General features: G+C 45.2%; 1 protein-coding gene across 1 annotated transcript in view; it reads left to right on the top strand.

Moving 5' to 3' along the window:
- The window catches only part of ASTN2 (astrotactin 2), an 874784-nt gene that overhangs the window by 295395 nt on the left and 553325 nt on the right, over window positions 1–26064 (top strand). The window contains exon 5 of the mRNA XM_042912372.1: window positions 11053–11160. Coding sequence (XP_042768306.1) covers window positions 11053–11160 — 108 coding nt within the window. The remainder of the gene's footprint in view (window positions 1–11052; window positions 11161–26064) is intronic.

Below are 26064 nucleotides of genomic sequence, written 5' to 3'. Positions count from 1 at the left end.
AATGCATGATACACTGGTACCATGGAATATATTGCAGACATTAAATGATACTGGAGTCACTACTTAATGACATGGGATAATGTATATGACATATTTTATGTAGCTTCATTTTAATTTCATAAGCAATCTCTGCTCATTTTCAGGAAAAACAAAGGAAAATAAGAAAGGTCCACAGAAAGAAGAAAATCTCAGTATTCAGAGAAACTCGCTATTAACACTTTGGTGGATATAGGATGTAGATATATGTACAGATGAAGATATTGGTATACACATAAAACTTGGTATAGATTAGATATGTGCATATACACACATGTGTGATATATATGATTTATATAATAGCAAAAGTGCTAAGCATATAGCTGGATCCCAATATGTATTTCTGACATACACGAATGAATCAATTTAAGCTTAGATATTTTTAAACAAAACTCACAAGATGTACTTATGTTATAAGACCATAAAATCTAGTTGTGAAAACATATGCATAATGCATAGTTAAAAACTAGAAAGGAGGAAAACCTGTTGGGAGGGAGAGTATTGCCTTGATTATTATTTTCTTCTTTGTGCCTTCCAACTTTTGTTTTCTAATTTGCTACAATATATAGACATTGACCTCATAATCCAAAAAAAGTCCTAATTTTGTAACACATGTGTTATAAGGAATGGCTGAAGGTGTTAGGAATATCTGACTTGGAAGGAAAGATTATAAGTGGGCACACGTGCCATTTTCAGGCAGCTGAAGTGCCATCATGTGGGGATGTAGAATAGCCAGAACCTGTGATTCCAAAAGGCTACGCAGAGTCTAGAGGGTGGGAATTGCAGGGAACTTGATTCTTGGCCAACCTCATGGACCGGAATCTGATCTCTTATTGTTACAGCTTCTGGACCTGCCCCTGTATTCTCATCTCTGTTCTGCCATTTATGAGCCATGTGACCTTGAACAAGTCACTAGTGGTGTCTCTGACCCACAGTCTCTTCATATTGCAAGTGGGCGTGGCAGTACCTATCTCATCCATTATTGTGGGGGTCAGAGGAGCTGCCATTGCTGGGAAGCTAGTCAAGGTGCTAAGCGTTCTGTGATATTTGCTAGATGTCAATGCCTTTTCCAGGCATACAGCATGTTAGTAACAGGATAGACTTAGGACCTGGGTCTCTGAACATCCAGGTCACCTTTCCATTGCCTAGGGATGCCATATGGTGACAAGTGGGAAGGAGTGTGGATATTTTTGTAGCACTGGACAAGGGGAGTGTTCTGGTTACCTCCTTCTGCACACTACACCACTCTAAACTTAGTGCCTTAAGATAACAACCACCCTATGCTCATGGATTCTAGGAGTCAGGAATTCATAAATGACAAAAGGAAGATAGACGGGTTGTCCAAGCTCCACAGTGACTGGAACTCAGCTGGAAATACTCCGGCATCTGTGTATGATTCAGGTGTCTGGGGGTGGGGGGAGAAAGCATCTGGAAGTTTCTTCTCTCGCATATTTGCCACCTGGACTGGGGTATCTTGGCAGCCGGGGTCAGCTGAGACTGTTGATGGCACCACTGTGTGTGGCACCTTCATGTGGCTAAGACCTCTCAGGGAGCAGTGGCAGGTTTCCAAGAGGGAATACGCACCTGAGAGTCAATGTTTCAAGAAAGCCAGGCAGAAGCTGCATGGCCTTTGATAACCCATTTCCAGAGATTATGCACCCATTCCTAGAGAAGTTGTGTCCCTTCCTCTGCAGCCTCTTTATTAAAAAGACATCCCTGAGGTGACCCAGATTCAAGGGGAGGGAAAGCATTCCCCACCTTTGATAGGGGGTGCCAAAGGTCACATTGCCAAAGAAAGTGTGGGGCGGAACATTGTGCTACAGCCATGTCTGCAAGATGCAGCCTCCCACAGGGAACAACGGGATATTCCAGAAGACAAAGCTTTCCTTTCATGAGATGCTGAGATAAGCTTAGTCGCAAAGCTTCTCTCCCACATAGGTAGTTCTTTGGGCCACAATTTGGGGACAAATTGAGATAGCTCCATTCTTGAGGTGGGAAGATTACCCCTGGGATGACGACCATATCACACTCAAGTTCAAGTGAGGAATGGGCATAAACTGCAGCATTAAGACAATTTATTTTTTTAAAAAAGTAACTTTTATTAAGTGTTTTTTTAAAAATTACCAAGCATTAGATATTCGTGGAAGGAAAATCCTAAAATGCAGATGAACAATAAGAAAAACATTTTACATACCCCAAATCTTAACTACTCAGAGAATAACCACTGAAGTACCTTAATATATTTCTTACAATATCTTTTTATGCATATGTGTATGTATATACATATATTCATATGCTTTAGAGGGTATGTATTTTTAAAACAGAATAGGGTCGTTTTACACTGAGAGTTTTGCAATATGCTTTTTAAAATTTATTTTATAACTCTAGATCGTAAACATCTCAGATTGACTTTTACTTTCTTCTTCTTTATTTTTTAAATTAAAATATGTTCATTTTTTATTACACTCAGTGGAATTCACAGCAAATATGAGCAAGTGTGTATAAATGCACATGAGTGGAATCTTTCTTTGCCTTCTTCTCTGTATGTTTTTTCACCCAACAATATATCATGGAGAGGTTTGCATGTCACTAAACATACATTTATGTCACTGTATTTAATGGTCTCATGAAAGTCTATTTTAAGGACATGCCATCATTTTTGTTTAAATTCCTCCCCTAAATGGTCCTCTAGTAGGTCATTTCCATTTTTTCCCTGAAATTATTAACTATCAGGTTTAATTATATTTTATTACAAAGACTTTTTTAACCATAATGATCTATTTTAAAAATTCAACATGAGGGTCCCTGGGTGGCTCAGTCGGTTGAGTGTCTGACTTCGGCTCAGGTCATGATCTCACAGTCCGTGAGTTCGAGCCCCATGTCAGGTTCTGTGCTGACAGCTTGGAGCCTGGAGCCCGCTTTGCATTCTGTGTCTCCCTTTCTCTCTGCTCCTCCCTGCTCACACGGTGTCTCTCTCTCAAAAATAAACAAAGGTTAAAAAAAATTTTTTTAAGTAAATAAAAATTTAACATGAATCTCAAGAGTACTGCAGAGTCTGTTTTCCTGGGGGATCAGGTAAATCAGGGTTCAAACTCAGGTCCTGCTACTCATTGGCTGTGTAACTACAGATAAGGAGCTCAGTCTGTCTCTGCCTCTGTTTGCACATCAGGAGGAATAGGGATAGCTGTCGTCACCTCTGGGCAAAGTGCCTGGCCTATAGCGGTGACCGGTGACCAGTAGCAACTGTGGTCAGAGCCTCTCCAGGTGCTAGATGCCTATGAACATCTGTGTTTAGCCCTGGAGCTCAGAGCAGCTGTGAGTTGTGTGGTTTGGGGGAGGGGGCATACATAGTAAGTTTTAGCCACTTTTGTCCTTTTCCAGCAACTGGCACCATTTGTATTCCCCAAATGGTTGGGGGGTCAGATGGGTTTGCACATTCCCAAGCTACATATTTCTCTATCAGGTGCAGTTCTGGACAATCTAAAAATGCAATATCGCTGTCACCAGCTCGAGGAAGACACGGGGCCTGAATAATTTAACATGTCACCACCATCCATCATGATACCAAGAGCGCAGGAGATAGAGTGCAGAGGGGTGGGCCGGCCAGAGGCTGGCATGGCAGGTTTGTGGAGGAGCAGCACAGTCAGAGAAGGCAGATTTGCAAAGAAGAGCAAGGAGTTCATTCTCATAGACCCAGCAAAGATCATTGATCTTGCTCTAGACTTTCCCATAATAAGATTCCCAGATTGCTCAGATGCCCTGATTTGCCCCAGAGCACACCTAGGGTAGGTCCTTTGTGGGTCATCAAGTCTCTTTGCCCTCCTGAAAGCCTCTAAATACCTCTGAACATCTTCGGTTACTTATCAGTGAAATTGAGATGATTCTTATGTAGAAAGTCTAGCATCATGCCTGGAATATCTTAATTGCTTCCTCACCAGAAAGTGAACTCTAGGAATTCAGGAAGTTTTTGTCTGCTGCCTTCTCTGTTTTATCCTGACTGCCCAAATAGTGTTTGGCACAGAGTGGGTACTTGGGCAATAACTGCTAAATGAATGAATGCATAAAGGAGTGAGTGTCGTGATTACTTGAGGTGGCCCAAGGGGTCTCGACTCAGAATGCCTGAGCTTAGCACCAGGCAACATGGCTTTGTAAGTCCTCCCTCTGTGTCCTGACTTGCCTCCTCCCTGTCAGAGGGCCTCTTTGTTTTGGCTTTTTTTTTTTTTTTTTTTTTTTTTTTTGGTTAAGGCTCACATAACATAAAATCAACCATTAACTATTTTAAAGTGCATAATTTATTGTCACCTAGCACACAAGATTGTGCAACCGTCACCTGTGTGGAGTTCCAAGACCTTTCCATTACCCCAGAAAGAAACCTCATATTTACTGGCAATCACTCCCTATTCCTCTCCTCTGTCTGCCCAGCCCAGGCAACCACTGTTTTCTGTGTCTCTAGATTTACTAATTTTGGATGTTTTATATAAATAGAATTATATAGTATATGACCTTTTATGTCTGGCTTCTTTCCCTTAGCAGAACGTTGGCAAGGTCCGTCCATGTGGTAGCAGGCATGAGCATCCATTTATGGTTGAATAATATCCCATTGTAAGGATAGACCACATTTTGTTTTCCCATTCATCAGTTGATGGACATTTGTGTTGTTTCTACCTTTTGACTAGTGTAAATACTGCTGTATCAACATTCATGTGCATGTATTTATTTGAATACCCTATCTTCAGTTCTTTTGGGAAATGCCTTGGGGCAGAATTGCTGGGCCATGTGGTAATTTGGGGGTTAGCTTTTTTTTAAATTTTTTTTTTGAGAGAGAGAGAGAAAGCACATGAGCAGGAAAAGGGCAGAGAAAGGGAGATAGAGGATGTGAAGCGGGCTCTGTGCTTACAGCATAGAGCCCAATGTGGACCTAGAACTCATGAACCATGAGATCATGAACTGGGCTGAAGTAGGACATTTAACCAACCAGGCACCCAGACACCCCTGGCTTAGGTTCTTAAGGAACAGTCAAACTTTTTTCCATAGTGGCTACACCATTTGACATTCTCACCATTTCTCTACATCCTCTCCAACACTGGTTATTTTCTGATTATTTTGATTACGGCCAACCTACTGGATATGGAATGGTATCTCATTGTGGCTTTGATTTGCATTTCCCTAGTGACTAATAATGACTCATCTTTTCATGAGGACAGAGAGTTTTTGAATCCGACAAAGTAAGGTTCAAATATGGCAGTTCTGCCATTTGCAAATTTTGTGATCTCCGATAAGCAACATTGAGAATCTGAATGTTGGCATGCCCCTCAATAAAATCGAGGTGATTCTTCCCTCTCGGGCCTCTTGTGAAGTGTAGATGGGCTACTTCATATAAAGTGCCCAGAGCAGTGCTTATCACACTAGAGAATGTGCTTAGCTCGTCTTCTTCAGGCTGTATTCCAGACCCTTCAGGACCAGAGGAACCAGGGGCCCATGAGACAAGGACAAAGAAGCTGCTGGGTCTTCTCTTCTCTTGCCAGTCTCAGGCCATTCTCCCTTTTTCTCAGCCCTTAAATGGAAATACTTGAATACTCCTGTGTAATTATTGGCTGCACTTTACTTCACTAAATCACCAATTTCATATTAAAATGTTAGCAGAGGGGACCCTTTTCTATCCATCTGAATCATTTCCAAGTCAGTCTGTAATTGGCCTGTGTCCCCTTCAGATTATATGGACACTCAGAGGCTATATGACTTGGGTGTCTGCCACCTCCATAGGATGTCACAATAGACAGGGAGTTAGTACTCCCACCCCGTGGCACTTCCTGTTCTTCTGTTAAACTCAGGCAAGTATTGAATAAATGAGGAATGTGCCCTCCCCCTCACTTCTTTGGTCTTTATGCTGTTTACATACATTATGTCATTTCCCTCATAATGACCCTGTGAGCTGAGAGTTTATTATCCCCCCCTTTCAAAGATGAATTCAGAGAGGTTAGGTACCTCGCCCAAGCTCACACAGCTAATAAGTAAGACCTCAGATCGGACCTCCTGCCTGACTCCAGTACCCTGGTGTCTTTCTACAAAAGTCCATTACCTCTCCTGGCTCATGGATGAAACCAGTGTAGAAGCCTACTAGACTCTAAGTGCTTGAGGGCACAGACAATGGTTATTGTCTTTTAATGGGACCTGAGCTACACCATTTTTCATTCAATTCACATTAAAATAAAAAAAAGATTCAACACCTTAGTGGGGTCTGTGACTTACTCATCTCTCTTTTGTACTCGGATCCTGGCCCTTAATTATGCTTAGTAATACCTGTTTTCTAATGCCTCCAGAAGTGTGCGCTCTGATATAGTGGGCACTTAAAATGCAGCTAGTCTGAATTGAGATATGCTGTAAGCATAAAATAGACACTGGATTATTAAAACTTATCATGAAAAAATATATAAAATATTTCAGTAATAATCTTATGTTAATTACATATTAAAATCACAAGATTTTTTCGGGGCACCTGGGTGGCTCAGTCGGTTGAGCGTCCGACTTCGGCTCAAGTCATGATCTCACGGTCTGTGAGTTCAAGCCCCGCATCGGGCTCTGTGCTGACAGCTCAGAGCCTGGAGCCTGCTTCGGATTCTGTGTCTCCCTCTCTCTTCCCCTCCCCTGCTCATGCTCTGTCTCTCTCTGTCTCAAAAAAAAAAAAAAAGAAATCTAAAAGATTTCTCCTTTAAAAAAAAAATAATAAAATCACAAGATTTTTTAACATACTGCATTAAACACAACATATTCTGAAAATGAATTTAACCTGGTTTGTTTTTCCCTTTCTAAAATGGCTGCTAGGACATTTAAAATGACATATGCACCTTACATTATATTTCTGTTGGACAGGTTGGTGGAGAGAAAACCTCTCTGATCTTCAGCTTCTACTTTGGGAATGGTAGCTTGGTACCTACAGGAAGGAGGTGAGGTCAGAGGTGTGGGAGTGGGGAGGGACTGGAGAAGACTTCGTGGTAGTCAGGGGTGTGATCTCCATGTGCTTGGGCATGTGGAATGGTGGAGCATCACTAGGATCTAGCGAAGCCTGAATGGAGTCCTACCAAGAGCACAAGTTCAGTGGTCCCTTGGAGAGGAGTGGCGAGAAGCAGCAAATGCTCCCTGGCGTTGGGGGAGGTAACACACCTGCTAACCTTCTCAGATCAAATCGTCAAGCTTTGCCACTTCTCTGCCTCTGGGTACACACACATGCACACTCTCGCAGGCGCACACGCGCGCACGCGCGCACACACACACACACACACACACACACACACGAGCATAGTTCCCCAGGTTATTTTAGCCATGAGGCCAGCTTTGTCGGTAGACAGACCTGGTTCAGTCTCAGCTCCCTCACTTACTATCTGCCATCAGCTCTCTGAAACATGGTTCATTCACCAGCAAGACAAGGTTCATAATGCCTTCCTTACAGCTACCTGTAAGGATAGCTGTTACATGAGCTATCTGCTCATATTTTATTGTATGCTGGCATAGAGACTAAAGGAATAGACTTTGCAGTCACTGCCTGGATTTGCATTGTGGTTCTGCTACTGACAAGCTGTGTGACCCTGGGCCAATTACTTACTTCCCTTGTGCCTTCATTTCCTCATCCATTAAAAAGGGAATAAAAGTAGCAACCTACCTCCTAGAGTTATCGGTACAGGTAAAGGGTTAAAACAATGCCTGGCAGAGACAGTGCTATGTAATAGTTAGCTTATTATTATTATTATTATTATTATTATTATTGTATTAGAATTGTCTGGCGACTTTCTCTCACACCTGCTAGACTGTCCCAATAGAGAAAGAACCGACTCCTGTCTGTCATGGTCACCATGGCAGGAACATAATAGGTCATTTGTTTGGGAGAGGAAGGAAAATGAGAGAGAGAGGAGAGAGGAAGGAAAATGAGAGAGGAAAATGAGAGAGAGAGAGGAAGGGAGGGAGGGAGGATTTGGCTGTAAAGCTTTAAGTAGGGGGTAAGGTAGAGAATTGTAGGGGATATGGAGGTAGATTCCTGACAGGACAGACTCCTCCCTTTTTTTCTGCTGCCCCAGACACAGCAGGAAGTATGACAGATGCTTCCTGCACATAAAGCAACTATTTTATCCTATGCCTTCATTTTCCTGTTGGCCAAGAATTATGTGTAGATGACCAAAAGCCTTCCTTTTCCTTTTCCTTTTCCTTTTCCTTTTCCTTTTCCTTTGCCTTTTCCTTTTCCTTTTCCTTTTCCTTTCCTTTCTTTCCTTCCTTCCTTCCTTCCTTCCTTCCTTCCTTCCTTCCTTCCTTCCCTTTTTTTCCCCTCCCTCCCTTTTTCCCTCTTCCCTTTTTCTGTAACAGGAAAATATTTCAGTGGCAATGTAAAAACTGAATTTTGGACACCTCTGCTCTTCCACTGCTTCCAGAGTGTCCACAGGGCCATGCCATCTCCCTTTCAAAGGAGATCCTTTAAGTGAGGGACTGTGTCTAGCAGAATCTAGGGTCTCCTGCTGTCTCCAGGCCCTATCCTTAATTGCTGGGAAATGGTGATGTTTACACTAAGAGACAGGGACAAGGCCAAAGATACATTTGAGGACAAAGATCAGACATTGTTGTCCCCTATACTTTTCCCATCCATTACAACATGCTGTCTCAGGGGAGGGAGAGGGCAGGCATTAATCTTTCCATTTTCCAGAGCATTAATTTGGGAAGGGCGTGTCACAAATGGCTGAAAATTTGAACTTGGCCTCGGTTACACGTGGGTACCAAGTCCTACTTCACTCATTATTAGCAAATCACTTTTGTCTTCTGAACCTTGGTTGCCTCATCTGTAAAATGGGCTGATATCAATATACCTCCCTCCAAGGAGTACTGTTCGTTTGGAATAGGAAGGCGTATGTGAAGTTCCTACCATAGTACTTGGTGCCTTGATGCTTTAAGGACCGTCTGCCTTCCCTAAGGTTCCCTCTTGAGTTGTTTCCAGGAAAGCAGTTTGCATCTAGAAAGCTCACATGTGGAGCCGGACAGACGAGCCTTGAATCTGAATCCTCATACTCATCAGCTGTGTGACCTCTGGCCCCTAAGTAACTTTGCCCACACAGGTCCTTGTGCCTTTCATGATCTATTTTGTTAATTACACTTTCCTTATGAGAATTTCATGATGAGGATTGTAGGCAGTAACATACAGACATCTAGGCACAAAGCAGATCATTCCGCATGTTGCTGGAATGGATGAATGCATGCACAGTAACCATATTGTAGACAGAGTGTCTCAGGCAGGGTTTCCATATACCGAATGCCATTTCAGATGCCCTATAGAGGAAATGACATAGGAAACTCTCTCTTGAGTTGAGCAGTGTTTCCCTCTGATGTATGTTTTTCTGTTCCTCGCGTAAGATATTCAAACAGGTAATAGGTTTGTTTGTAGGGCACTTGACTCAAAAGTTACAAAATATTTGTAGTGACAAGTGGTCTCCCACTATCCCTAACCTTCACCCTCTCCTCCATCCAGGACAGCCACTTCTACTAGGTTTTTGAGTCTCCTCCAGAGACAGTCTATCGATGTCAGTGTCTGAAGCTTCTGTACCTGAGGCAATTTCCCCAAACAAAGGCCCTTTGCTCCCCTGCCCGCCCCCGTGCCCCCAACACTCTCTGCAGCTCTCCCCTGACTGTATCCTCTCTGGGCACAGAGTTTACTAATGCTTTAATCCCTCTCTTCACACACTCTGTGCTTTTTTGTTAGTGATTACATATGTGTGTGTGTGTGTGTGTGTGTGTGTGTGTGTGTGTGTGTGTAGCACAGAGAAAATAAAAATTATCTGTATTCCTCCCTGCACAATTAACTGCTCCTAGTATTTTGGCATATATCCCTCTGGTTCTTTAACACTTTTGGAATCCACTGTTCGTAGCGTGAATGCCTCGCCCATCGGCCTTCCTGTTCCTGAGTGTGTCCCTAAACAGCCCTTGCTCCCCTTTCTTCCTCTGTATCCTCAATGTCCCCTGCCTCACCCAGACCCTCGTCGCCTCTCGCAAAGGGATCACTGAGCCTTGCACCTGCTTGCCCTCTGCGGCACCCACTCTGAGGCCTCTGTGGTATCTGTCGTGGCATGTGCAGCTGATGAACTCCTCTTGCCCTGGAACCTTCTGTGACGCCCATAGGAAGGCCCCTTGTCCTCAGTGTGGCCCCCAGGGACTTCCACCGTGTGGCTCCAGTGATCCTTCCAGTCAGTACTCCCATCAGCATGGCCTCTGCCCACCCCGCTTCCTGTCCCCAGGGATGCTCAGGCTCTTCCCTTTACCTGCAACTCCATTTTCTGCCACTGAAGCCCCATTCATCCTTTCAGCCCTGACTTAAAATCCCCCTTCCTCCATAAAACCTTCCCAGGTCCTCCGTGTGGGGATGGATTGCTCTCCCCCATGTTCTCAGCATCTCATTGTGTGGAAAAACATAACCATGAATTAGGTTAAAGGCTCCTTAGGATCCCATTTATCTCATTGACTAGCTTACGATCCCCTGGCTGGCACGGACTGGGCCGTATCTATCTTTGGTTCTCCAGTGTCTCACTCTTGGCCTGGCATCTAGTAAGCACTTGCTTGAAATGTGTATGAAATTAAGTTACCCGAAGTGTTTTTTTAGAGGCAGGCTCATCATATGAAGCAAAAACATAGCTGTCAGTTAGTACCCACCACAGACCAGATATTTTATATATTATATCTCCTTTAATCTTCAAAGCAACCCTACAAGGTCAGTAGTAACTGTCCCTGTTTGGTTAAGAAACAACCCAGGGCTCAGAGAGGGGAGGTGTCCCTCAAGGTCACACAGCTTGTGGCTACCACGTCACGGTTAGAACCCAGATCTGCCTCGCTGCAGAGCCCAAACTCCTTCCATAAATCATGCCAGCTTCTGGGTCACTTGGGATTTTACAGAAAGAAGTCTGGTGATGGGGTTGCTGATCTTTGGGTCGGATGAGGGATTTAACAAGCTCCAGGAGGCCTCTATGACTAATGGATTGTTGTTCCTTTCAGGGGGAATCAGCTTTGGGAGAACCAAGGGGACTTCAGGTTCAGAGGCAGATGACGAAACACAGCTGACGTTCTACACGGAGCAGTACCGGAGTCGCCGCCGCAGCAAAGGTAAGGGAGTCCTTGGGAAGGTTCCGGAAGGTTCCAGAACTAGCGTGTGCAAGACGTATGCTTGGGAAGCAGACTTTGTGCTCAGGCACAAACCTCGGCTTTTCTCCAACCTTGTCCTGATCTGGTTAATGCAGCCTGGCATCCGAAACCCTGGCTACACCAGTGATGGTCCTTGTATAGCTTCTTTATTTGCTCTCTGTCCTACGTCATTCCCCAAAGGATTTGGGGAAGAATTTTTTTTTTTAAGTTCATGCAGTTAAAAAAAAAATCCAGCACAGGAAATGAAATAACGAAGGGAATCAGATTGAAAGCAAAATAAGAATAAAGAAAATGATTCAAACCCAGGTTAGATCGATGCAAGGTGATCTATGCCATCCTGTGTTGTGTAGTTCTTAGAAGGAGCTGGCAATTTAATGCAGAGATTTAGCAATCAAAGTCCAGAAGGAAACATACTCAGCAATAAAATGTGCAGGGTCTATGGGCTAGAACCATTTGTTCAGGAAATTCTCTTTACCTGACAACCAGGACCAGAGAGAAAGTTCTGTAGTTGGTTCCTATAAAGAGGACTCCTTTTGACTATCTGGACTGTGTCTTCAACAGATGAAATCCGTATTGATGCATCATTATTTCTCTCAGTGACACTAAAGGTAAGGAGACGTCAGATGCAGAAGTGGCACTCCAGAAAGGGCGACAACCTTGATGCTGATGTCCACTGTTCTTTGATGGTTACACATACTCCTGAGGGGAGAATAGAGCGTATTTCACCCGTGAATGTAATTCCTCATCCCTGAGTGTTTTCTAATGATGGGGAAATAGCAAATTCAAGGTTGCAATCTTGGAAGAGAACAGAGGGACATAGGCCTGTAATCCATGCTTGTGATTAAGGAGCGATCCAGGGGCTTGGACCAGGCCCAGGAAGAAGCAAGGGTCCTCTGGCAACTAATCAAGGCATGTGGCCCTCTCACCTCTGCACCAAAGTGGGCTGAAGAAGGACCCAGGGTAGGGAAGAGGGAAAGAATCTCCGTCGTGAAACAGTTTGCATGCATTCCACGCATGCATGGTGGACATTCAAAGATCATGAGTCACGTAGCTTCTCTGGGCAAATTTTGCTCTTAGGCAGGTATCTACCTTCCCTATACCTCAGTTTTCTCATCTGTGAAATGGCCTTCATAGACCTAGAGATGAATTTTGGTTAAGTTACAGAAAAAATTTGTCATGGCACCTGCTAAGGTAGACATTAGTAATGTGAGTTCAGCCCTCATTGTTGGTTTCCTTATGTCCCGTACCCTGGCACCTTTCATCGAACAGGCCCTGTGTGGGGAGTATCTCTTCTGACACATAAGCTTGGAAGGTTTCTCAGCCTTGGAATAATCAGGCCTGCCTCTCATCCCTTCCCGAGCCTTGGCTCACTTGTATCTTGCTGTGTTGGGGATTTTGGAGTTGGTGATGGATGATATTCTTGACCCGTCTTCTCCCTCCCCCAGTCCAGCAGCCAGAACGAGGGCTGGGGAAGTCGGTGGGTCTCCTCTGCAGGACTGGGCTGTTTACAACTAACTGGAAAAACATCCATCACAGAGCACGCCCCTTGTAAATCGGAGTTAAACTTTAAAAAGAAAAGCAAATGTGAGCCACCAGATTGGAGATAAACAGTTTGGCCCAATGCCTCCATGTACTGCGGAAGGCCAGGCTGTGTTTCCAGGGTGGGGAGGACACGGCTGGGATGCATCCTCTCCTACCTTCCTTCCTGGCCCCTCCTGCCAGCAGACGGCTGCCACTCTGTCCCTCTGCGTGTCCACTGATGGCAAGCCCTCCTCCCTCCCTCTGCCTCTGGCTCCCACTGTGTCTTCCTCTTCCTTCTCAGTGTGCTGGGCTGGCTTGCTTGCCTGCTTGTTTAATTTCTGTTTCTCTTTTCTTGTTCTCCCCTTTTCCTCTCTTCTTCCCTCCTTCGTGTCTCCAGGCTTCCTTCTCTTCATCCCTCCGTCTTTCCTTTGTTCTCTTCTCTTTTCTCTGTTTCTTCTTCTCTCCTTATTATCTCTTCCTCTCTTGCCCTTTTCCCCACCACTCTCTCCCCTCTCTTCTCCAGCTGTTTCCTGGGGGATTCTTCCTTCCTTCTTTCTTCCCCCTTTCCTCCATCCCGCACTTCTTATCTCTTTTCCTCCTTTCCTCCCTCCCTTCCCAGGACCCCGGGATCATGACCTGAGCTGAAATCAAGACTCTGAGGCTAAACTGACTGAACCTCCACTGGTATTCTTGGTTTGAAATGAGGTAGTGATAGCGCCCTCTTGGGGTCAGTGTGAGGATTAAATTGGAGCCTGAACATCTTTATAACTACAACCCCCAGCAGCAAGCTCTCCCCTCTTTATCACCTTCATCCCAGTCGGTATCACCTCCATCCTTTGCTTGAAAACAGCTAAAATCCCTTCTCAACCATGTCACTTAGTGTCTTCCAGTCCCTTCTCAACCCTGCAGCCAGAGTGATCATTTTGAAAATGTAAGTAGGGATCATGTTGCCTCTCTGGCTAAGAAGCCTTCAGTCCTTCCTTCTGCGTTTCGGATGAATGTGTTGAGTGGTTGGCCGCCCATTTACCCCGGGCTCTGTGTCCTCCTGCCACCCAGGCCTCTTCTCCAGCACTCCCACATCTGTCCCACCAGAACTTTCCTGGAACAGCCACCCCCCGCGCCACCCTTGGACTCGCTGGGACATCTCCACTTAAATGGTATGCCTTCCGCTGTGTCATCCCATGCCTGATTGCTGTTTCCTTATGTGGTAGCTCCTGCGTGCTTACCCTGCAGACTTCATCCCCACTCTAATATTCTATTTACCAGTGTGTTCTCTGGGTGATGTCTGTATCCTCCACGGAGCTGGAAGCACCCCAAGGAGAGGCACATTGCCATCTGTACTTACCTTCCCATCCCCAGCACCTAACACGGGGATGGGTCCGGGGTGGGCACCGGCTTAATATATTTGAATGAACGACTAACGAATGAATGAAAGAAATTTTTGGCCCGGTGTCTGGATTATTATAAGTGCCCAGGGCGGATGCTGCTTTTCTGTCAGCGTCTCTTGTCTTTGCTCACTCCATTTCCACGTGCAAGAAAAGGGTCTGCCCCTGGTGAGCAGGACTGAGGCCTCAGCGCTGCCCAGCTCTTGTACTTCAAGGCCTCCAGGGAAGGACATGCCAGGTAGTGGGGAGGAGGGCCTAACTCCTGAGGTTGAAAACCCACTCTGCCTGATTCTTTGAGCACGGTTGGAGTGTGTGCAATCTGAAGGGATGTGACAAGTTTAGGAGGTTCCCCAGCAGAGAAGGATACACCTAGAGCTAATGGTCGAGAGAAGGCATGGGATGGGAGGAGAGAGGGAACATCTAATGGGGTTTTCCTACCTAGTCTCACTCTAGCATGTTGATGTAGAAGGTGCTAGAGTCAGCTACACCTGGCTGTGAATCCTGCCTTTACCTCATCCCCTTGGTGTGGCCATGGGTGAGCGGCATCGCCTTCCATGTAAAATAGAGCTGTTGACACCTGTCTCCCAGAGTGCAAGTCCAGAGATGGGAGGTTCCAGGACTCCGAATTTTTTTCCTTTCTCCCAAAATTCCCCTTTCCTTGGAAACATCCCGAACCCAAACTTAAGTCAGCTGAAATTTCATTTTTGGCACTAGGAGCGACTGGAAAGGAGATTTATGATAGTCTGAGATTCCACCCTGGCTTCCTTGAGGCTCTGGTTTTTTGTAAGGGCCCCGGGACTGTCATTCAAAGGCGTCTGGGAGAACCAGGTGGAACCCATAAGCAGAGAACAGTAGTAATCAATATGGTGAGTGGGCAGACAGGAAGAGGGACAAAGAACCTGAGGAATAGGGACTGAGAGACCAAGATGTGTGTGTGTCTGGTGAGATTTCCTGAATCAAGAGTCAGCAACCTTTTTAATATCAATGGCCAATTCATAAACCTTTTCATCTTGCAGGCCATGCAGTTACTTTTGAAACTATTCAACTCTGCTCTGGTACCTTGAAAGCTTCCAAAGATAACACATAAATGAATGAATATACGTGTGTCCTAAGGAATTTTATGTCCAAAATCAGATGCTGGTCCAGATTTCACCTGTCGCTCACAGTTTGCTCACCCCTACCCTAAAACCCCCACATCATATAGGTGGCCCTCACTTGTAGGACTAGTCCAGGACACTTGAGTGAAATCTCAGAATGCTTTGTGTAATGAATCTGATCTCCTATCATGCATGATCTTGCTGCCTAAAGGAGCCTATTTATCAAGCACAGAGGTCTGTGTATGGTCAAATAAATAATCATTCAATCCATCACTTGTTTGGGGTATGACAATTCTGACTGTACCCCACAGGATTAACTAATGAAGTAGCTGGATATGATAGGTTCCCACTGGGCAGAATTTCACCTTTATTAACCAGAGATGACACTCGGAAGGACAGTGGACCCAGAGTTAGGAGATACGTATTGAAGTCTATACCCCTACCACTGACTCACTTAGTGACCCTTGCCAAGCACATGTCTTCTTGAAGCCTCAGTTTTCCTATCTGTCAAACAACAGTATTTATGCCTCATGTTACCAACTCTGAAGCTCATTCGAGTCTAACTTATATTTATGAAACAAACAACCTTACTAAGCATGATGCTGGGCATTGTGGGAAATGGGGCCTAGGCTGCAAGCCTCAAGGTGGTTATAATCTCCTAGGGGGTGATGCAGTTCACACAGAGAAGCAGTGCTGATCAGGATAAGCTAGTGTATAATTGAAGGGCCAGATGAGAAGTGCAGATGGCCTGTCCAGCCCCAGGCACAGTGCTGAGCAGCAGACAAAGCAGCTACAGCTGCTGGATGGTTCCAACAGTGCAAGCACCCGGCAGGGGCCTCCCAGCCCGGCTCTGTGCGGTTGGCCCTGTGGCCTTGGGCTACTATCTCTCCCTCTTTGGACTTTGGTCTTCTCATTAGCTGGTTGCCCAGCCAGTTTCAGAAACCCACATTTTCTTCTTCCCAATCTCATGCACTTTCTTCTAAGCTTTGCCAATTAGTTCCCCAGCAGAGAGAACCAGAGCATGGCTGCCCGCCCCTGCTTTTGCCTATATCTTTGTTTGAGTTGGTAGTTTTGATTCTGTGATTCTTTTTTATTAATTTTTAACGTTTATTTATTTTTGAGAGACAGAGCAAGCACAAACAGGGAAACAGGAGAGGGGCAGACACGGAATCCAAAGCAGGCTCCAGGCTCTGAGCTGTCAGCACAGAGCCCAACACGGGGCTCGAACCTACAGACTGCGAGATCATGACCTGAGCTGAAGTCAGATGCTTAACTGACTGAGCCACCCAGGTGCCCCTTAATTATGTGATTCTTAAACTGAGATGTTCTGTGAGTGATAAGAACTCTTGAATTATAAACTCAACTTTCTGCTAAACTGTATGGATATGTGAATTTTTCTTCTTGATTTTCCCTGCCTGCATGCACGCATGTGCAAACATGGATTAATCCTCTCCTAAGGGAAAAGGACAGGTGAGGGAAAATTCAAGCCATATGTGCAGAAATTGACGCCTTTGGGGCTTGAGGGTAGGAGACCATCCTGAAATAGAAGGGGAGGATGCCAGGGTGGAGCAGAGACTCTGGGAAGTGGGAATGGGGTGGCATGAAAGTTTAACAGATCAGTACCTTCCCGTTATGAGGGGAGAGGCTACGTGGTGCTCTGGGGAAGGGGGGCACAAATGGGAGCGATGGCAGACACTGGGAAGAGCCCAGGTCTGTGGTTTGGGGAATAATGGCACATGGGCCAGAGAAATAGACAGGAGCCACCCCATCCTTTAGCCACTGTTTCCTTTCAGAGCACAGGATTTTTTTCACTCCTAAAGAAAGGACTCGTTCCATTTTATGTATACAGAAACAAAGGCTCAGGGAAGGGAAGCCTTTTCCCCAAGGTGACAGTGTTTGCCTTTTCAACTGGCAAAGCAAATGGGACAAAATTTTAACAGCAGGGGAATCTGGGCAAAGGCCGTACAGATGTTCTTATACTTGCAGCTTTTCCATCAGTTTGAAATTATTTCCAGACCAAAGTATTAAGTCAACAGTTGTCCTTCTAGGCTAATTCTTGGCTTCAGAAACAGCAGGTAGGGGTCCAAGCCCTTGGTCTGCTGTTTCCTAGCTGTGTGGCTTAGGGAAAGGCACTTTCCTTCTCTGAGCCTCAGTTTGTCCTGGGTTAAGGAAGATCAGTCTAGTATTAGTCCTTCTGTTCTTCCTTAAGCTTGGTGTGAGGGTTAAAGGAGATCATGTGTGCACAGGACATACTTAGCTGGGTGTGCCTGCCTTGCAATCACCGTTCATTAAATGGTAACCAGTTAAGCACAGCAAAATGAGTGCCTCAGACACACATGGTTTCATGGCCTTTTTTTCCCAATGTGTTGACCTGCACATTGGTTTTGCTTCTAGAAAAAAAAAAAAAGACTAAACCTTTTCAGTAAGAACATGAATTTGCTTGGGCTGACCTCTTGGGGACATTGCAATATGGGTTTTCCCTTTGCGTCCTTGTGCCTTGCCTGAGGTCAGCCTCTTCCACAGGCACACCTGCAGGATGCTTTAAGCTAGCCTGCAGGGCACCCTTCTAGGACCTTCTACTCAGAAAAGGGTAAACACCAAAGATTGGTGGCTAGGTATTTAATCATTTTCTAAGCCTTTGTATCTAGAGTGACCTTGAAAGAGTGATCCAGTACCCAAGCTGTGGAGGGAGGGAATGGTGGTCCTGGTATGGAGGGGACAGAGAAGCAGGGCTCCAAAGTCCTTATTTCCCCCATCCTCATTGACCCATCTGGTCTGCTCCTCCCCAGTAGCAGGAACTCATACAGAAGACAGCATGACAAAAGGTTACCTGGGGGCCCACAGGTGAGAGCATGCCAGCAGAGGTAGGCTTATCTGGTGATCCCAGGGCCTCAACATGGGGATGGGGAAAACCGGGGCAGGTTAGGACAGGGTGGAAAGCCAGGGAGCAAGGGTGCTGGGTGAGCTGGGTGGGAAAGATGGAGACAAGAATGGAGGGAGGAAGCACCAAAGTGCTTGGCACAACAAAGTGCCATGACTACTGGAAGGTTCCAATCCCAGGTGTTTGTTTATGAGAACTGACCAAGACTTTGAGCCTCTGATTCCTTTCTGTCAACCAAGGAAGTAAAACTGGATGCTCTCTAAGTTCATGTTGGTAATACTATTCTGAGTGTCCATTGACAGAGAAGTAGACAACCAGGAGGGAGGAAGAGGACAAGACAGGAAGCACAGTATGTGATGTACTGAACTTTCTCTACACCTGTCTGTGCTCTTTATATGCGTCACCCCACATGCTTTGGAAGAGTACCGTCGGATGGGATTATTTTCATCTTCATTTTACAGATAAGGAAGCTGAGATCTAGACTACCATGGAGTAAGGAGAGCTGGGATTTGCACTTAAGTGGTTTGGTTTTAAAATCTGACCAGACCATTAGGTGATTGAGGTAACGCGTGAGACATGTACCGCAGTACCTAGAACAAGGCATGTGCTAGAGACAAGAGGCAGATACCTATGTCCTTGCTGATGCACAAAGCCTGCTGATCGGATCCAGGACAACTTCCTGGCGTCAACTCTAAGTCCTCCATGGCCATCTGCCCTGGGAAGAGCTAGGACCACGAATAAGAGTGGTCGGAACCAACTCAGGAACTGAGAAGTAGTTCAATATGGAGGACAAAAGTGGTGCCCATAGGGACCAGCCTTCCCAGGGCACCACCAGCAGTGGGAGTCCTGGTATTTGGTCCCAGTAGGAAAACATAAGATAGAACTTCCACTGCTACATTGGAACCAACCCAGACCAATTTGTAAGAGCCTACTGTGCTTTTCATTCCCAATTCTGCTCTGAGTGATGTCGCTTTGGTAGCTTATCATCAGCTGCAGTGGATGTATTCACACCATGGAAACTGGCAAACACAGTAATGGAAGCTTCCCCTTCCTCCTTGGAGAGCTCATTGTTAAGCATTTACCATCACATCACTGAGAAGAACCTGTCAGTAAGAAGGAAGAATTTAGCTGCAGGCTGGGGTGCACAACCATTGTCTAGACATAGTCTGAGCAATCCAGAATTTACCCTAGGACCACTCCGTGCACTGAGAATAGGACAAAGGAAGCCACAAAGTCCAAGGCTCTGTGCACTGGATCTCTTTTCAGAAATAGATGACAGGGTCAGCTGGGGAGACTGGGTATTTAGGGCCTAAGTAGAAGCTTGGACGCTCTGGAGTGAGTCCTGAAACCTGGGTCAGGTCAGAGCCAACAGCAGGACAGCTGTCCTCAGCTGTGTGGTAAGGACTGTTGGAACTGGGTGGTTTTATGGCCAAACTAAACCTCTGAATCACTTGGAAAGCTTTTTAAAACACCAGTTACATATACTTATCTCAGGCCCATTACATGGGATTGCCTGGTCCAGGGGTATGGGTATTGGTATAAAATCCTTTCCAGATTCTAACTTTCATCCAGAGTTGAGAAAACTATGCGTTTCTTGACACATTAGCCCCCAGCACATCCCTGTTCCTCTTCTGGCATTGGGCCCCCATTGGGCCCCCATTGAGTGTATCCCCCCTTTCCCAAGCCAGGAGCTTGAGTAACAGTTATTAAGAGGAGTAGCAGTCTATCGAAACCATTCATTAAATGCTGCTTTGGTGCCAAGTCTATTGCCTAGTCACTAAACTTCCTACGTGATCAGTTATTGCCCTTGCGTTATATGTAAAAGAATGAAACTAACAGCAGACAGAGTGACCTCTCCAAGGTCACAGAATCAAAATGGCCTTGCGGGTCTGAAGCTTGAATCCCATTTTGGTTGGTTCCAGAGTCTGTTGTCACCACACCCCAGTATTAGCCTCTAGGAAGATCTTCCCTCTTATCACAACTCTCGGTCTGGTAGATAGCTGTTTGTGGTTTGCAGTAGGTGGATACCTTTCTCTGGATGGTTCCAGTAGCTTATGCAGACCATCTGGAGAGATTCCAGTTGCCCTCATGGAGAGATGAGACTGGGAGTTTGGATTTCTCTTACTGAAAGAACAGTCGAATGCAGAAACCTAGCTTTGATCTACACCTGCATTTGGCCCCATTTATTGAGACATTAGAGAAGAGAAGATTATGTATTCAGAATAGTTAAGGGCTAAAAATCCCACTGTCTGATGTCTCTCTTTTCTCCCTTCCCTCAAACCTCAGAGGAAGTAGACATTGGGTTGTTTTTGTTTTGTTTTGGTTTGGTTGTTGTTGCTGTTGTTGTTGGGTTTTCTTTTCCTCTTAAAGATTCCACCCAGACTACCTCTCTCCAACCTGCAGAAACATCAAGCAATGTTGACAAATGAGGGTTCCTTGAATGCAATGAAGGAGGCAGACAACTTCAAAAACTCCTCCCTAAGCCCGAGATGGTCCCTGAAATATTGTTTAAACTGTTCTCAGTTCTCCTCCTCCTTTGCGATGCCAGCCAGCTCAGCACCTGACAGCCCAGCCCTGCATCGAAGGGAGGGAGACGGCTGTCAGGAATCAAATGGGAGACCAAAGGCGATAAAGCAAACATGTCGTTTTTAGTTGCTTACAGTAGCGAGAAGGAATAATCAGTCTCTCTCGCTTTCTTGTTTTTCAACTAGGCTCAGCAGGATTTTCCCCCCTGTTCCTTACACTGAGAGATTGCGACTCTCTGCCTCCCGCCCCAAGCATGAACACTCTGTCATCCCCTTTTTTTTTTTTGCAATCCTGCGGGACGGCCAGGATTCTCTTACCTTGCAAAAATTCTTTCCCAGATAAAGAGGTGAAACCTACCAGTCAAGATCGCCTGCTATGTGTCAAGCACATTGCAAGATGCTTGCACGCGTGACCTTATTTAGTCCCCAACTCTCACTTTGGGTGATCTTCGACAAATTGATTTACTTTCCAGGCCTTGGTTTCTTCCTCTCAAAAATGAAGGTGATAATCCCACTTTTCAGGATTTATGATTACTAAGTGGAATTGTGTGTCACTGGAGTATAAGGTATATGAATGAAGATAGTGAGAAAAAAGGCTGGGAGTGGATCAAGAAAGACATTGAATACCGAGTTCATTCATTTTTATCCATTCCCTTGATCAACTAATATTTTGCTAAATACCTAATTCTGCTGAGAGTCTATGGTAAGGACCAGGTATATCATAACAAATAGACCAATGATGTGACTCCTCTCATCAGTCTTGCAGTCTTGCAAGGGTGAAAAGGGAAGGAAGAGAAGTATTTCACAAATAAATACATACATTAATATATCATTTCCAATGGGGAGAAGTGCCTTTGAACAAGAAAAGACAGAGGGAACTAAAATAATGGGGAAATTGATGATAGGCATCTTTGAAGAACTAACATTAAAGCTGCTACCTGAGGGATGCATGCATGGGGGCTGACCATGAACGCATCTCCTCATGAGCCAGAGAGAGCTTGCGCTTGAACCTATGTGAAATGGGGAGCCCAAGAAGGCTTTTGAAGAAGAGAGAGCCATCATCCTATTTCTGTTTTAAGCCTATCACTCTCTCCACAGTGGAGGAAGTGCCATTAGGAGGGCAGACTAGAGGTGGCAGACCAGTTAGGAGGCTGTTGAGGTAGAAAGAGAGCACCTGGGAAGGGCTGCCTGTCAGGAACAGGTGGAAACAAAGTTAGAGCCCAATGACTGTCTGGCTCCAAGAAGGTGAGCCATTGAGGATTGCTGAGGATGAGCATCCGATTCTGGCTTAGGGGCTGGAGAGAGAATCATAGCGCTGGGGAAGGGCGGAGCAGCAGACCTTTAGGAGAGAAGGGGTAAGCTTGGTGTGAGAGCCGCTGCCTCTCAGGTGCCTGTAGGACTACCCGATAGAGATGCCGGCCGTCTCTGAGTGCAGGAGAGCACTCACTGAGAGAAGAGAGAGGCCCAGCACTCTGGGGCTGTGTATTAACTTTCTCTTTCTGTGTAATGAACTGCCACAAACATAGCAGCTCCAAAGAACACACGTTGATTATCTCACAGCGGTTCTGTAGGTTAGAAGTCCAGTCATGTCACAACTGGGTTCTCTGCTCAGGGTCTCAAATCAGGGAGTCAACTGGGGCTTCAGTCTCCGCTGAGACTCGGGGCCCTCTTTCAAACGCACGTGGTGTGGTTCTTGGCAGAATTCATTTCCTGTTGCTGTATGACTGACGTGCCTGTTTTGCTGCTGCTGTCAGTCAGGGACCCTCTCAGGTCTTAGAGGCCCCCATCAGGACCTTTCTTGTAGCCCCATGGGGGCTGTTCACAGCATGACTGTTGGCTTCTTCAAGGCAGGAGGGCATCTCTTAGACGCTCTTCCTTCAATGCCTCTTTTAAGGGCTCATTTGATTTGGTCAGACCCATCCAGGATAAATTCCTTTATGATCAACTTGTAGTCAACTTATTTGGGACCTTAATTACATCTGAAAAATCCCAACACTTAATCATAGAGTATTCTCCCATCATATTCATGGTCTCACCCACATTCAAGAGGAGGGGAATGCACGGTGTGTTCAGGGGGTGAGAATCTTGGGGCCATTTTGGATTTAGAATTCCCATCAGGTGGTAAATGAAGGCATGGCAGGAGGAGACAATCCTAGGAGAGGGTGTAGACCAGAAGGAGGCCCAGAATGTGTCCCTCAGTCATGGACCCAGGTTGAAAGTGTTCTTCTGTCAATGTCCCAGGTATAGTCAAACCACTTAATGCTGCCTGGGAAGGAAGCAGATGCCTCAGGTCAGAGACATTTGTCATGACAACATCTTAAAGGCTGCAGGACCTAGGGATCTGAGGGAGATCTGTAACTAACTCAACACGCATCACACTGTACAGTACCCCAGGTCAGTGTGTCAAACCCATCCTGTGTTGGGACTGATGGGGGACTTTTCTTCCGTGGCTTCCATGGAGTGAATTTGCTAACCATCTGCTTCTTCTAATTAGAGTAGATTTTAGAAAACATGGCATTAACTCTAGCTTTTGCACTCAAATTTTGGGGGAACCTTGGGCAAGTCTTTTTGGCTTTCCATCTATTCAGCTGGGATGTGGTGTTTGAATACATTATATCTGAGGCTTCTTCAAGATCTGAAATTCTATCCTTTTATCACTTAGCACCCATTGTAGATCAGGAACAGTATGGCTTTCTTACGAATCATGGGTTAATAAGACATGGTTCCAGCCTTTCAGAAGCTCTTTCTCTGGTTGCTGTCCCCAGAATAAGGCAAGACCACTGACCTCTAAGTTCACCTCTTCACTCTGAGGACTAAGATGTTTTAATCCCACTGTGGATGACATGCCTATTTCTTTTACTTTTTTTCACCAATATAAATTCATAATAATACTACTAGAGGAAAATAGAAAAACAGAAACTAGCAAGAACCTTCTAGAACAAAGAGGCTATTTCATTTTTCCCCATCCTCATTTACATATATATTCTTTCTCATCATTGTAACTATAATCGACACACACTTTTGCGCTTCATTTTTTTACTTGACATTTTATCATGACCATATTTTTTCCATGACACTACCCATATTTCATGATGCTGTGAACCTGAAGATAGTCAGTGTAGCATAATCTGTAACATTGACAAATTAGAATGAGCTTGAGTATCCAACAATAGGGGAATGGCTAAGTAAATTATGATGTATCAACTCGATGGAATATTATGCAACAAGATAATTGTGAAGAATGATTTTTTTAAGAAGGGCGGAATTTATAAACCATGATAATTACTTTCGAGGACAAACAGAACAATTTATTTAAAAAACATGCGGGTGAATCACCATATGTTATATACGTATGTATTTGTTTATCCTTCTGTTTATCATTTATACCTTGTCTGTCCCCACAAGGGGTTTGAGGTAAGTACACTTGCTGGAGGTAGCCCAGTGTACTATGTTTAATTTCTGGTCTTTGGAGCCAAACTCAGGCAGTTATGAGTCTTGGCAGAATGACCTTGGGAAGGTCATTCTCACCTATTTGCTCCTGCTTTCCTCACTGTGTAATGGCACATGCATCGTTCCTTCCACTAAGAATGAGTTTGAGGTTGAAAAGAAATAGTACAAGGAAAGCACTCCGCGCAGTCCGTGGCAGGTGGTAAGTGATGGGTAGCTGGTAGCCTCAGGTCTGCCCACTTCACTTTATACACTAGGAGAATGTATCTCAGTAGCGAGGTCAGCTGAATGCAGAAGTGTTTAAATTGGTTTGAAGTCTTGAAAAGTGTTGTCCACCCCTCTTTTGCTATTCATTTAAACCATAGTGTGCCTGGTCTTGGGACCCCTGGAGGCATGAAAGTATTTCATCTTCACCTATGGAGTAAGAATAAAAGAGGATAAAGAAGAATCAAAACTAAAGATCCAGGTGGAAGGAGTCATAGACCATGAGGATGATCTCCTTGTATTCTGTCCTTGAATGATGTTTTGAGTAAAGGTTACTTTTCCTTCTTAGCATGGTTCATATCCCTATGTACATAGGAAGCATATGTGAGCTTGAGAAACAAATACTTCACCCCGAAGTTTGATTTAATAGATGCCTGGGCATCTCCAATATTTTATCGAAGCTCTCCAGGTGTAGCCCTCATTGAGACTTTAGGGAACTACATCAAAGATGGGTAAGACTGGTGATCCTTGCCCTGAAGGTATTTTCAAGATTGCAGAGGTAGTAAGAAATAATGAGGAATACTAGATCAATCAAAATCTGTGGCTTCAGTCTCTCTTTAGCAAAATAGATTATACTTCTATGGTGCCCTTGGCTCTGCAACCTGTGATTCTAATTGCAAAGTAATCTTTTTTTTTTGTTTTTGTTCTTTTAACAAAAGAAAGATGATGTAGTGTAAGCTATGTGCTAATGACTGAGGAGGTTTGGAGTGGTAGTCTTGAGATATAGGGTCCATATGTCAAGGATGGCTCTCCAGAGGAGCAAAACTGACACATAAAGGAAGGATGGTAAAGAACTGAAAACAAGGAGGAAAGAGGCTTCTCCGATCTCCAGAAGAGACCTACAACAGGCATCTCACCATTTAAGTCCACGGTGATTTCAGTTTACAAGATTCTTCCTGGAAGCCCGCTCAGTGGGCTCAGGAGGTACACAGATAAGTGAAGCACAGACTTCGCCCTTGCGGGTCTCTCAGTCTCGGTAGGTGGAGACAGTCCAGTAGACCATGACACTGGAGTGTGGAAAGCACTGTGATGGAGGAGGAGACGGTAGTGAATTCCATGCTGGCCCAGGGGAAGAGCACCTGATCAGCTTAGTGGAATCCTGATAGACACGCTGGCATGGGAAATTCCCAGGCTGAGTTTTGAGGAACAAGATGGTATTCTTGATTGAAAGAAGGTGGAAGATTATCCCCGACAGAGGGAACTGGGAATTGAGTGACATTGAGCAGAGTGCCTGGCATACTATAGGCCCACAAAAGAATCCCTGTTGAAAAAGAAGGAAGGAAGGGAGGGAGGGAGGAAGGGAGGAAGAGAGGGAGGGAGGAAGGAAAGAAGGAAGGAAGGAGGGAAGGAAGGAAGGAGGGAAGGAAAGGGGGAGGGAGGACATGGAGAGGGAGGGATATGTCTGGTTCATTTCATTGAAATATCAAGTTTGAGGAGAGAGAGAGAGAGAGAGCTAGAGGTGACACTGGCTACGTGACTTGGACTTCATCGGGATGACAGTGAGAAGCCATCACAGGATTTCAACAAAGGAGCGATGTTTTCAGATTTGTGTGGTAGAAAGGTCACTCTAACTGGATGGGGGAGGTAAGAAGGGTGAGGGAGATCAGGTAGGAGACTGTTGGAATAATTCAAGTGAAAAATGATACCATCTGGCCTAAGGCAAGGACAATGGGGATGGAGAGCATCTCCTTTATTGCAGGATGTAGTCGCAGGCCACACCCACCTACCTGTCTCATGTGGTCCAA

Source organism: Panthera leo, chromosome D4 (assembly GCF_018350215.1).
Source record: "Panthera leo isolate Ple1 chromosome D4, P.leo_Ple1_pat1.1, whole genome shotgun sequence".
Classification (NCBI taxonomy): domain Eukaryota; kingdom Metazoa; phylum Chordata; class Mammalia; order Carnivora; family Felidae; genus Panthera; species Panthera leo.
The sequence above is the reverse complement of the archived record's forward strand: the minus strand, read 5'-3'. Positions and strand labels throughout refer to the sequence as shown.